The following is a 14,110-nucleotide window of genomic DNA, read 5'->3' as shown; positions in this document are numbered from 1 at the left end:
CCGCAAAATGAAGGACATTTTCTGATCTTGTGGTTGCTGTTTTTTTAAATACCCAAAGGTACAACAGTAAAAACTACCTTCAGGCTTCAACCTATACCGTGATTCAAAAGTTTCAACAAAGCTTTGGTAAACAGTTTCTCCTACTTCCAGTTTGGGTCATATTGTAACAAGTGACAGAAAGGTCTTACACAGATGTGTCAGGTTTCCCCAAAAGAAGGCTGTACCATAGGCTTGAGTCGAAAAGGTGCCAGCCAGACGCTGTGGGTAACCGAACATTACAGCTGAATTTCATATATTAAAGGCTTGTCTGATACAAGGTCATGAATTGGAGGGAGTGACTACATGGCAACAGAATTGTCTGTAATGTTACATAGATGATATTGGAGATCATATGTCCCATAGACATATTCTACGTAATACATCTATTGGTTGTTATCAATGGTTACCACATGGTATATGGTAAGTACTAAGTAGTGATAATTAGGGCCAATGAAGAAAATCAAGTATTTGATAATATGCATGCATCATCGATGAACATGAACTCAATCACCCATGTCTCTGTATTGAACGAACATGTAGGTCAAAAGGTTCAAATGCTGTATAATTAGATCTGCCAGCTTCAAAAATACAGCCCTGTTCAACTAGACATCAAGGCAACAATGCAAAAGATTATGTCCACCCTCTTTGGATTCAAAATCTGCAAGACATTCAAGACTCTGGAACCAAAGATGCAAAACTGTTTTCATTAATCTATCACTTGCTTAAAAAAAATACAGAAGAGTTTTCACATATTACAGCAGGCTCTATGGAAGAGGACCAAATGGTATCGCTCATCAGTCACCTACACAAGGCAGTGGCTTCTACAAACAATCTCATTACTTCAATGGACCGTACTCCCATATGGATATAATTTACAAAGAATATTTCACCATTGAGACATTAGTTAGGGTACACGCAAGCCTACCCTTACAATCTACCTACCCGTCTGGACAAATTGAAAATCCTAGAAGTAAAAATAATTAAACGAGGAATACATTAGCACCTTCACCCAATCCTAACCTTCTAATCTACATACCCAGCTGTAATTTCTAACTCAGTCACCCAGATTGGTAAGAGAGTGCTCAGATTTGGACCTCTAGAAAGAAAAAAATTATCATAATGGACAAGAGTTGGGAATTTCAAATGCGCCATATAAACTGAAAACAAAATGATCAGAATTTGATAGAGGTTACTAGCAATAAAATTAAGGGACCTCTAAACGATACATGAAAATTCACCACCAGCAATCTGTACCTCCAACCATGCCACAAAGAGTTTGCCTTCCACACAATCCTCAACTCATTAAGTATTCTGCAATCAAACAATAAGAGGTATTATATTTTGCAGGCAGCAACATTAAATTACAGAAAAAATATATCATGGCACAACAGAGAAGCTGCTCAGGTTCCGTAGATGTCTATGAGCCAAAAATACAATAGAGGCAACTAAAGTTAATATAGCAGGACTAAAGTCATATTTATCAATAGGTGACACAACCTCAACACATTTCAGTACCACCAAAGAATCATTCTAACAGTCAAAAGAAATGGTGCAAAAGCCAACTGGGAAAAAAAGTTACATGACAAAAAATTACGACACAATGTCAACTTCACAAGGCAATAAGATTTTATAACACGATAGGAGCCATATAATAACATACCATGCATCCGCACATCATTATTCCAAAAATACAACAATCAAATATTTATATTCCATTTCAATGTGCAAGAGTCAATAGATAGTCCAACACAGCTGACACTCGAGACAAAAAAGATTTTGAAACATACACCTAAATCATTTCAGAAATCAAGCTTCCAGATAACTCAAAATCGTAACACAAATTACACAGCATACATTATACAAGTTGAATACAAGAAGATACCTCAATTGATTGCACGGAAGTAATCAACTCCTTGAAATTCCCCAACATTGAGAACGATAAATCAACACAACTACCAGCAAACATCTCACCCGGCAACCTTTATTGCACCCATTTCATCTATTTTTGAGCTCCTATGCTGAGACAGTCCAGTCAAAAAAAGCAATAGGCTCAATACACGGGCATGCTCATAAGTACAGGAGAAGGTTGTGGATTCGGAACCCCAAACAAAAGAAACCGGATCCAGGTGTACAGGAATTGAATCAGCACAATGATTATTACCTTACTCTTTTTATGTCTATGAATGTCATTAACATCTTCATCACCATCATGCTTCCTCTTCTGCAAAGGTAAGAATATATATAGTTAGAATAAACTACAAATTAACAACAGCAACAACACCTACAACAACACCTTTAATCTCAAAAGGATTTGGGGTCAGCTAACATGACCCGTCTAAGAAAAGTGCACAAGTGGAAATCATGATTCATTTATTCCCAAAGAAGACAGGTTCCTGAAACTGAAGAAATTAATTTCCTCCAGATCAACCGATATAGTACTCTTGGTCCCCAAATAAACTTCACTCCATTTCCAAAAGAAGACAGATTCCTAAATATTTTGACCGTACATTAATGGCCAATGGTCAGTTTTGTAGACTGTTTAGGAACAAAGGAAGTGACTATAAATTTTTGAACACTTACAAATTAAGATATTGTAGGATTAGTCCCAATGTATAATTTCAAAAATTATGATATACTGTATAAATTTTGTTAATAGCATACTACGTACTATAGCTATTAATGGACAAAGTTGTGCATTGACAAGTGTTAAACTCCAACTGTTGCAATTATTAAAGAACGGAAAGTATATTCTTGAAATGCTACATTGTTAGTGTAGAAGCAAGGTGGCCAGCAAAAGAATATAAATCACCAAATAAACCAAACATAGCATGAAAATTTTCCAGATAAACCTCAACAAAAATATACAATTTCAACAGGAAATCCTTAGAGATCTACATCAGACAGTGGCAAGCCTATTCTCAAAAAAGGCAATATTGTTTCTCAACTGCCCATTCAGAATAGATAAGCATATACAAACCTTATCATGGTGTTTCTTGGAATGTTCACCACCAGCATCCTGATGCCCACTTTTATCCTTCTTCTTGTCCTTGTCTTTACTTCGGTCTTTATGGCGGTGTTTGTGCTTCTTACGCTCTTTATCCTTCTCTTTGTCCCCGTCCTTGTGTTTTTTGTGCTTTCTATCCTTGTCTTTTGACTCACCTTTTGATTTTCCTGCAATTGTAGGGACCCCCTTTTCTTCCTACAGAATATATGAGATTCGATAATTAAAAGAATGCAAAGATGTAATTGAAAAAACAGAAAAAGTTGAGTATGAATTTTATCAACTCTAGTATTAATTTCCACAAAGGGAGCCACAAAAAAAGTTGTTTGTAGGTTCAAACTCACACTAAGTCACTAACCACTGAGAAATAATACTCTCCGTTCCCCTAATATTGCACATGGAGATTGGACACAGATTTTATGATGAGGAGAGAGATAAAGAGGAATAAAGATAGGGACACATGTGATGAGGAGAGGGAAAGGGAGAAAACATGTACAAATAGGGAAATTTTGCAATATTTGATTATTTGTGAAACTTCTTAAAATGATAATTGTTGCAATATTAGGGGAACAGAAGAAGTATATAACAATCTCAGCTCTCTGTGTTTTCCAGAAAGAAGGCTTCATTAACGTCATTATATCACTTATATGAGCAGAAACAATACCCAAGCTTCTTGAGTTCTTGATAAAGTTAACATATCAAAAATGGCGGAAAACAATGTTATCTGAAAATATTTGGAAAACCAAGGGGCATTAAGCCATATAATCTAGCACTGCTTTTGCTAGGTTCAAGGAGTGGATGTGAAAGAAAAACATTACTCACAGATGGTAACTCAACAGGGGTTGTTTCCCTCAGATGAAAGGCTTCACTTAGAGCATTTAAATCAAAGGGCCGTATCCGTGTATTTCCATCCAGCGAATATGATGGATTTTGTATTAGCTGATCCAACTGCATTCCTTCTCCCTTCCTAATTTCTGTATCCCCAACCACATTGTGAAGGTAGTGGGTATCGGCAATTGACACAGGAAGAGACTTTTTGCAGAAGAACTCGTGATGTGGTAACAACTTGTAATGAGTAATCAGATCAACAGCACCAGTAAGTTCTCTCGGACCTGAAACCAAAAATATAAATGAAACAAGAAACATAAGGAAGAAAATACAGAGCAGGTTTTCACGCATCATGATTATTATCCCTGCAAAAGACTTGGCATTGCAATCACAGAAAAAGTGGCTCTGATATACAGAACTAACACAGATACACTGGAGGGGTGGAGGGTCTAGGAGCATCTTTAGTATATTTTATCAGATTTTTGGCAGAATTGCTTAAAAGATGCCCCATCAATTACTAGCATAAACATGTAGCATTGTCACGGCATGGTAGAGACTCCACAATTAAAAAGACATGAAAATTTCATCAGCTAGCAAAAGTTAAGGTCATGATATCTAGAGTGGCACACACACTAATTAAGCATAAATGTATGCAGGAAATCCACAATGATAGACAAATGCGGATCAATCTAATGATTTACCTCTTCCAAACTTCTTGCCTTCAGAATCCATTAATCAACATCTCATAGAGCGGTGGACCATCCTCTCCAAACTGTACACAAAATATATTATGCACTATCAGAGAACTTTCAACTTAAACAATATTACATATAAAGAGGGAGCAAAACCTTGTCAATGCCATAAAACTAAGCAAGTGTTTCTTTTACTACTTTTGACGGATTCTGTCAGGTGTACATTCAAAAGCTCATAGCATTATAACATTCACTTATTTGACCACAGAATACCTGATATTTGTCTTATATTTATAACCCACATTGCAGTTAAAGGTCCAACGTCAACATTTCTGTTTCACTTTACCCCAAATTAAAGTCAATTTGGTCTTAAAGACATTTAGTTCCATGCAATTTCTCATCACAACATAGCTAGGATAGGTAAAGTTTCTCCCTCCATATACGATTGTCAGACTTAAAAATACAAATATTAAGAATGGTAAAAAATGGAACCTACAGTAGCACTATCTAGTGAGATTGTACATTAATTAATTTAGAGTAATAAAGGATACTATGACAACCACTTCATAACAGGACATGAAAGGACACTGAACAGTCAAATGTGACGAGGAGAGAATTACACATGCAAATTTAACCTTGGATCTTTTAATTAAAGACAAAGAGAGTAACATGAATCTCATTATCTTTTACTAAATTACCAATACATAATTTCCTATGCTTATTATTATTACCAATAAAAAATCAAGATATTTCATATAAATACTTCTTTTTGAAAGTATCACAAATAAATTGTTCTACATTGATACAAAATCATCAGCTAGGGAAGTCATATTACAAATAAATGATGAATAGAGTTAGGTAGATATAGGCATAGCTCAAATAATTTAGAGCTTTGACATGTTAACACAAAGTCCAATAATGGACCGCATCTAGTTGACGATAGAGTAAAAACTTCATAAATGATTAGATACATGTTTACAAGTACACCAATAAATCACTTCCACTCGTCAAGCTAAGAGGGCATTCTATTAATTTAAAAGTGTTTGGATTAATAAACTGGAAGAGAAAGAAAGGATGACTGATGACAGAATAACGGATCTATTTTCCTTCGTTTGAATATGAATTGGAGGAAGGGTATTTAATAAATGGAAGCCTTCAAAAGTTAGAAAGATTTAAAGGGAAATGCAAATCTACTTCTCCCAACAATTCCCTTCCCCTATCTTGCTATCAAAACACACGGTTATTTAATAGACTACACAAAATATACAAAATTAGAACACTACTTCCTTCCATTTTTGAGAATGGCCCACATGGCTGGTAGAAATTGGTATATACTCCCAGGTGCATGGTGCACCCAATGGTATTGTTTGCTCATTTCGATGATTATTGCTCATTTTATCATCAAATGAGCAAACAAATACCCTTGGGTGCACTGTGCACCCGGGTGTATATAACAATCTCTCCATGGCCGGAGAAGTCGAGACAAGAAATGAAAAGCGATTTTCCTATATATCAATGAATATGCACTCTTTATTAACATGCCATCAACTAGTTTAAAAAGGGAAAAAAAGGGTAAAATCAATATGTGGCAGCCAATGGATATGAGGGGCAATGAGAGAAAGATCATACACACTCTTAAAAAGGAGTAATATAAGTTATATATTCTAAAAGGAGATTGTATCAATTATTATATTCAGGAGTAATATTTTCCGAAGAATCTAAATCATGCAACTCTAATTTTGAAACAAACTGAAGATCATATATTGGAATTCCTTTATATATTTACCGCCTACAGAACAATTAAGATGTATTTTACATCGCGCATTAGAAAAACCCCAAGCAAACATCACAAGATCTGGCATCAATCACCTTAAAAAAGCAAGTAAAATGTGTGCCCAGTGGAGAGAATGGCCTCAAACTTCACTTCTTTAAAGGCCTTGAACACCAATAGCTACCTGCCAGAACAATGGTAGAAAATTAGTAGTAAGAAAACATCCATTAATCAAAAAATGTTACAAGTGCAAATGTTTTAAAGGCCATTTCATTTGAGTAGGGAGAAGGAAAATAAACAATAAAAATAGAAAGAAAAAACCATGGACAATAATCCAATGGAAACAAACGACCCAACTTCTGAACAAACTTGATTGAATTAATTTTCCAGCGTTACTATTTGCATATACAAGAGAACTAAGATACCAACAACCATGCCTCAACACTTTTTATATAGAGCACCCAAAGGTAGATTTTTGCTCATTTCAAACCTTTTCATATTAAGATTTTAAAATGAGCAAACAAATACCATAGGGTGCACCTTGCTCCCGAGTCTATATAATTCAGTTTACCGAGATTCAGCAGATAGAATAATATAAACTAACGTATCATATCAAACTAGCATGCACAGGGAAGACGATTATGCATATCTCAGGCAAAGGAACAATATCAATTGGATTTCCTTAGACAGTAAAGGAAGCACACCAAATTAACTCAAAGGGATATCCTAAAACTCACTGCATGCGGACTACTGATTACTAAAAATATTACATGATCCCAAATTATGATTCTTACTAAAAAGTATGGATCTTAGCAACAACCTAAACACAAACAGCACAAAAGGTTGCATCCAAGTTCATCAAGGCTCAATGAGCATCAAACACAGAAACACAAGACCAACTGCTCGAAACAAACACGGTCTCCATACGAAATATATATATATATACACTTGAACACTACAGCAGTTAACAACCATCAAGAGCTAAATTCTGCAATTCCTTCATCCAACTTACCTATAGCCAAAAGTTCTTCTAGACATATCCATGTCACAAATTCTCCAATATGAAGGATATTTCTAAATTTATGAGGATAGCACATTTATACTCACACGTTAAAATGAAAATGAGAGGCCAGGTAGGTATAGTTGAGATACTGATGTAACCAACAACAGTAGGATATTATAAAGTTTTATTGTGTACTTGAAGACTGAAGTGTTGGCTGGTGCCATTAAAAACAATATTTTTTAAAAAAGAAAACAGAAAAAAAATCATAGGCTATCAACAACTGGATACCCTGGTCCGTGGATATGCTACTCGTACGAATCATACCAGCAGTTCACCACAAGTCAAGAAGGAACCATACCACAAAAAACAAATTATATTCCTTGCCACCTAAATGCAATCCTTAATAACTGGACCTTACTAAACCTATCTCAGAATTTCTTTAAGTTGCTTAAATTTGTTAAATAGTGCGACTAAACTTATCAGTAGAACTGATTACTGAATCACATCTACAGTTTTCCAAAAGTTCATTTGAAATACGTTTTAAGGTGAGGGAATCCGTTAAAATTCCAGTTCACCCCTAACAGCCCAAACTGTCCCACATAATAGAACTGCCAAGATGAAAGCCTATGAACAAATTCCTTCAGCATTACAAAGCACATCATCTTGCATGGACTTTGCCCACTAGTCTTAAACTGATGTTAATAGGAAAGTCTTAGAGCAAATTCTTCCTAATCATAATGGAAAAATAACATCCTTTCGACTATCATGTCCCTATGCTTGTGCTTATTCTCATCTAATCTCATGCCCCTATGCAATAATGCAATATCCTTAATTATGTCAGTATAATTTGTGTGATATACTCATACTCATACATCATTCTCAATATATACCCACCAAAGCACCTTGGTCCGTGTGCCTTCATATTATCCAAAAATAATCATGCACAAAAACTGCTCCTAACACAATATCCTCCAGGAATTGTACTAAGCTTTTTTAGTTGATCTACAAAGTATAGACCTGACACCTTCACCACTTCCTCAAATCTATGACAATCATACTCCTTAAAGATGTAACTTGTGTAAGTTGTATGCCTCACTAATTTAAAACTTATCTAACTTGAAATCTTGCTCTTGTACATAGCATTCAGATGTTGACCATGTTGCACATAACTACGTACTACATGATCTTCAGTTTCTTATTTGAAGCATTATGGGCTTGTAATTCATTTATCATTTTAAGTTTAACTAGCTCAACCATGAAATTCAAACATCCCCTCCACGAAAAATCGAAAATATAAGACGGCAAGCTAATTTCATCAAACTGGTCAATTACCACGCTACCCTCGCTCACTTTGGCTAAGGAAGTACACACGCAGTGATTCAATTAATTATCAACTTCTGCTATTAATTTCTACCATACCGGCATACCCTTGATATAATCTTGGCAAAATCCCACTCTTCAACAACACATTATGGTTGGCTCAGCAATAGCAGCCAACGAATTGTATCAGTGATACCCCCTTATACTTATAAAGTACGGCTATATGTCCAACAGGGGAAGCAAAAGCCAAATAATCAAGAGTATTAATCTAATCAAGCTAAAAAAACCCTAATTTTTGCAACTACGACTTGGGTTTGCTAAAATACTCATCCATAGCTTAATCAAATACTTATGTGATAAAATTCTCACTCAAATCACAAATTATGCCCAAATAACAAAGTAAATTGCAATCTTTCAACTCTCTAGAGTAAACCCTAATTTGAATAAAAATACAATCTTCCCCGAAAAAACTACACCACCCCAATTAATTAATGTCGAAAATCCAACAAATTTCACAATAATTCAACAAGTTCATGATCTCAACCCGAAAAGATTAAAAAATTGCACCCAAAATACCAATTCAATTTCGAATTCAAACCGCCGAAAACTGTTTCAAAAATTGTAAAAAAAATATGAAATTAAACAGCGAAAAATACCTGATTTGTTTGAATTGAGTAAATAAAAGGGAAATTGAAAAGCTTGGATTTGGCGCTCGAATGATTCGTCTGTAATCAGGTAGGAAGGATTGTTGTAAAGAAAGCGAAGCAAGAAGTGGGTTTTTTATTTTTTTTGTTTTGTTTTTTATTTTTTGATTTTGTGTAAAAAAAGACTGGTTCTTCTCCTCTGTTGTCGAAAATAAAAACCCCGGGGTAGTGCAACAGAAAAATGAGGAGAGAGAAAGAGGGGTTTCCAGATCCCCTTAATTTAAATATTTTATAATCTTCATTTTTTATTTTCAACAAAACAATGTCTCTATGAGTCTATCTGTCTATGGGTTAATTTGGAGTGCAATGTATAGGGGTATTATTAGGGGTGAATACGGTTTGATTTGGCCGATTTGAGTATCAAATCAAATTAAACCGTAAAAAACAATTTGGTTAATTTTTCAAAATACAGTTTAGTTTGCGATTTTTCAAAAAATTGTCAAATAATACTTTATTAAATTATAATAACGTCTAAATAATTAGCCCAAACAGATTAAATTGTATTACAAATTTACAATAAAATAACAATCAAATGCTAGCACATAATAAAAATAACAATCACTTTATCATCATAATACATTTTTATACATATACCCAACGTTGTATTTTGATTTTTAATGTTTTTATTATTATTTTTTAAAAACAATTTAATATATAATTATTATTTTAATTTATTTAAAAATTATATAAATATTAAAATACGGTTTACTGGTTTACGGTTTGGTTTGGTTGGTTTATAATTTTTGAAAAACCAAACCGTAAAGCGGTATTTTTATAAATTGTATATTAAACCAAACCGCTAAAATACGGTTTGGTTATGGTTCAGACCAAACTGTGTATAGCCCTAGGTATTATAGTCATTAAAAATATATTTTTATTTATTAGAAAGATTACAAATTGTATGAAAAAAAAAAAAAAAAAAAAAAACCCTATTGTGCAAAAGAAAGACGACCCAAATTACAAAATAAACTATATTAAGTCAAACGAGAAATAAAATATGGCATAGTCCGTTAGTCAACCCAAGTCCCTAAGCATATCTTCCTTCATTAGACTATACAATTTAGGCGGTAGATCGTTTAGCATAGAGCACCTCTTCCTTTTGTACCACTCCAACTTTGGCGAGCTATTGAGCTTATCTCATGTAAATTATCAAATCAAAATGATCTTGTTTTAATTTATTAGTCATGACTCATGAACTAATCTTATTTACACTTATAACACATAAAAATAAGTAGAAATAAGGTACATAAATGAGCATATTACGATATATTCTATTCATCATATCATTATTATTTATAAATCTTATTATAAAAAAGGATTAGACCAGCTCAAATTTTTTTATTCACATTTGTTTATTACTTGTATTTAATTTTGTATTTGTAATAATTATGAAAAACATGCATTAAGATGAATCTAATTGATAAAGATGAGGTAAACATAGTTTAGTTGGATTATTCAAGTTGAATTTGCTCAAATAAATGAAATTACCATTTGAAGATACATGAAAAATAGCCCATGTGATTTGGATTCGGTAAGCATAGGAAATCTCCATGTAAAATGCACTAAGCTACCATCTATAAAATCACATGGTAATCGAATGCATTTATGACAAATTCTAAATTGGATGCATGACAACGTAAATATTATTCCAGTTGATATCTTAAGCATATGCTTGACTTTTTGTGCCTAATATTTATGGTCATTTTGGATTACTCGCTTGATTAATCTGACTAGGTAGCTAAGTGGAATTAATGGTTAGCAACTTAGCATGCTAGGTTTGTAAAAGTTGTTTTCTTGTTTCACTTGTTTGTCATAACTAATTGTTGTGTATTAACTACTCCGTATTAAGTATGTGCCTAGTTAATTTTGTTACAAGTCGACTTTATGCCTTTTAAATACTTCGATATAATTTTTTAACTATAAAATGTATGAAAACTCGTTATCAAAATACAATAATTTTTTATTGTATGTATGTATCGTATGCAAAGTTATTAAAATCGGGATTCTATTTTAAATGGAAAGGGCTCTCAGAATCGTATCGTAAAATTGTACCGACACATAATCAAGATGTCATATCCAAAATTAAATAAATAAATTTAAATTATGAGTTTGAAAGTTAATTATTAATATAAAATAGTTGTTTACCAATTAAACAACCAATAATTGACAATATATATTTATAAGAGAAGGTATTGGGTGCGGCAAGCCGCACCAAATAATTTGTGCGACAAGTATATATGATATGTACTGTAGTATTTAGTGGAGGATATGTATTATTTGATAGAGGATATGTACAACTTGTTGGAGGATATGTGTTATTTGATAGAGGATACGTACAGTTTGTTGGAGAATATATGTTATTTGTTGGAGGATATGTACCATTTGTTAGAGGATATGCAATATTTGATAGAGGATATGTACAATTTATGAGGATATGTACAGTTTGTTAGAGGATATGATGTAGTATTTGGTGGAGGATATGTACAGTTTGTTAGAGGATATGTAGTATTTGATAGAGGTATGTACAATTTATCTTTGATAGAGGATATGTACAATTTGTTAGAGGATATGATAGTAGAATTTGGTGGAGGATATGTGTTATTTGATAGAAGATATTTATAATATGTTGGAGGATATGTACAGTTGGCTAATATGTTTATTTTGTTGGCTTACCTGTTGCTTTTGTTTGCTGATTTCATCCTTTTGTTGGCTGTTATGCTTCATTTGTTGGCTGATATGTTCAATCTGTTAGCTGATATCAGGGGCGGAACTAGCATGGGTTCAAGTGGGTTCATTGAACCCACTGATTTTTTGAAAAAAATTAAAAAAAAAAAATTTAAAAAAAAATAAAATAAAATTCAAAATAGGTTTAAATAGAATATTTGTGTAATTTATGACAAAAAGTAAAGCTGTAGCCCAGTGGTTATTTTCAGCTCCCATCACACAAGTGTTGTGGGTTCAAAACCCATAACACTGAAGAACGAAACCTTTCCTCTTCCAATCTTCCTCATTCCCCCAAATTGAAAAACCCTAACCTCTTCCTCCTTCTCTTCCCGTTCTTCCTCTCTCTCTTCTCTTTCGTCCTCCTTTTCTTGCAACCCACCGGCGCAAATGCAGGCTGAGTACTAGCCAAGGCTCGAAGCTGCGAAGCGAAGCAGACCCACAGGCCACAACCACTCAACCCAGTGGCGGACTGGCGGAATTCAGCAAGTCACAGTCACAGCCCGACATCCGTGTGCCCGTGTCTACTCGTCTAGGACTCTAGGTAAGTGAATTTGGGGATTTATTTTTGGCTAATGTAATTTACTTCTCAATTTGGGGATTTTTTTTATGATATTTTGAATAGCTTTTTGATATTGTAAATGGTGGAAAATGCAACTTTCAGTGATGTTGTTTCTCTTTGTTTCGATGTTTTACCTTGCTGATTTTTCTCAAGCCCTCAAGGTAATTTGTTTTGGCTTTTAACTTTTTAAGCTAATTTATGAACTTTGATTTGGAATTTGTTTGAATTTGGTGTTATCTTTTGTTTGTTTGTTGGATTGGATGGATTATGGATGTTGGATTATTCTTGGGATTTGTCATTTGTGCTGAATTTTGTTGTTCATTACTAATGCTGGTCTAATAGAAGTAATAGTAGGTTGCTTCTATTATTAATTTGGTGATGCTAAATTAATTTTGAATAGCTTTTTGATATAGTAGGGTATTCATGAGCTTTCTATGATGCTTGTTGAAACAATTAAGCATACTACTTACAACTTAGTTTACTTGCTTATAAGACTAGCATTGATCCTTCCGGTTGCAACTGCAAGCGTGGAACGAGTGTTTTCATCAATGACATACGTAAAAAAATAAGTTGCGAAATAGTATGGTTGATCAATTATTGAATGATAATTTAGTCGCTTTTCTTGAGAGAGATTTATTTTCAAGAGTAAGTGATGATGATGTATTGGAACGCTTCCAAAGTATGAAGACTCAAAGAATGCTTCTGTAGTCTTTTTTTTTTTCTTTTCATTTTCCTATGTGTAATCTATTTGTAATCCATATTTTGAACTTATTTATGTACTGAATATTTAATTATTATATTTTTTTTCTTTCGTTAATTACGATTTCAAATTTCTGAAGTTTCGAACCCACACTTCGAAAATCCTGGTGACGCCACTGGCTGATATATATCTTTTAATTTGTTGGCTGATATGTTTCATTTGTTAGTTGATATGTTCCTTTTGTTGGCTGATATACATAAAAATAATTAAAAGGTCAACAATTGCGCAACCTCCATTAAAGGTTCCGTACTAAGCTCATGGATATAACATAACTTGCTCATTTCTTAACCAAAATACATGCATTTGTTATCAAAACGCTCACAATTCAACATACAATCACATGGGACAATCAATTTCAACAATTATACATCACTCAAGAAATCCCCAATTTGATTTTTTTTGGCATATTTCGGAAAATCCAATAATCTTAAGCAATTATCAAGCCAATTCAAGCATAAATCATGGACAAATATAATCAACAATCTTTATTTTCCCTCTCCTCTCCATCCTCTTCAATTCTATTAAACCTTCTCTCTCTTCCGCCTTGGATGACGTCTTTGATCCCAAGGAGTTTCTTGCCGTCGACAATACCACCTCTAATAATAACGCCGCCGATGGGAGCGATTATTGGTATATGGATTTTTCTGCCATGGGAGGTGTTAGTGGAAGAAGAGAAGAAAATGGTGTTTGAATGAAATGCAGGACATTG

The 14,110-nt window shown here is 33.7% G+C and overlaps 1 protein-coding gene across 1 annotated transcript; it reads right to left on the bottom strand.

Moving 5' to 3' along the window:
- Positions 1–717: 717 nt before the first annotated feature.
- LOC110727506 (mediator of RNA polymerase II transcription subunit 19a-like) lies at positions 718–9,596 on the bottom strand. Its single transcript, XM_021907066.1, has 8 exons — positions 9,311–9,596; positions 6,430–6,515; positions 4,570–4,640; positions 3,863–4,152; positions 3,017–3,238; positions 2,201–2,260; positions 1,922–2,057; positions 718–1,350 (listed from the first exon to the last, which is right to left on the bottom strand). Exons 3-7 carry the CDS (start codon positions 4,598–4,600, stop codon positions 2,007–2,009), a joined length of 654 nt encoding a protein of 217 aa, XP_021762758.1. The 5' UTR covers positions 4,601–4,640; positions 6,430–6,515; positions 9,311–9,596; the 3' UTR covers positions 718–1,350; positions 1,922–2,006.
- Between the last annotated feature and the right edge of the window lie 4,514 nt (positions 9,597–14,110).

The sequence above is a fragment of the Chenopodium quinoa genome, unplaced genomic scaffold (assembly GCF_001683475.1).
Source record: "Chenopodium quinoa cultivar QQ74 unplaced genomic scaffold, ASM168347v1, whole genome shotgun sequence".
In the NCBI taxonomy this organism is placed as follows: Eukaryota; Viridiplantae; Streptophyta; class Magnoliopsida; order Caryophyllales; family Amaranthaceae; genus Chenopodium; species Chenopodium quinoa.
The sequence above is the reverse complement of the archived record's forward strand: the minus strand, read 5'-3'. Positions and strand labels throughout refer to the sequence as shown.

Bases quoted from the DNA above. Each gene is read 5' to 3' on its own strand.
- LOC110727506 (XM_021907066.1), bottom strand. From the start codon at position 4,600: ATGGATTCTGAAGGCAAGAAGTTTGGAAGAG. The intron at 3,239-3,862 runs GTGAGTAATGTT...TATATTCTGTAG, and splicing joins CCCCTGTTGAGTTACCATCT to GAAGAAAAGGGGGTCCCTAC. The intron at 2,261-3,016 runs GTTTGTATATGC...TTACCTTTGCAG, and splicing joins CCAAGAAACACCATGATAAG to AAGAGGAAGCATGATGGTGA.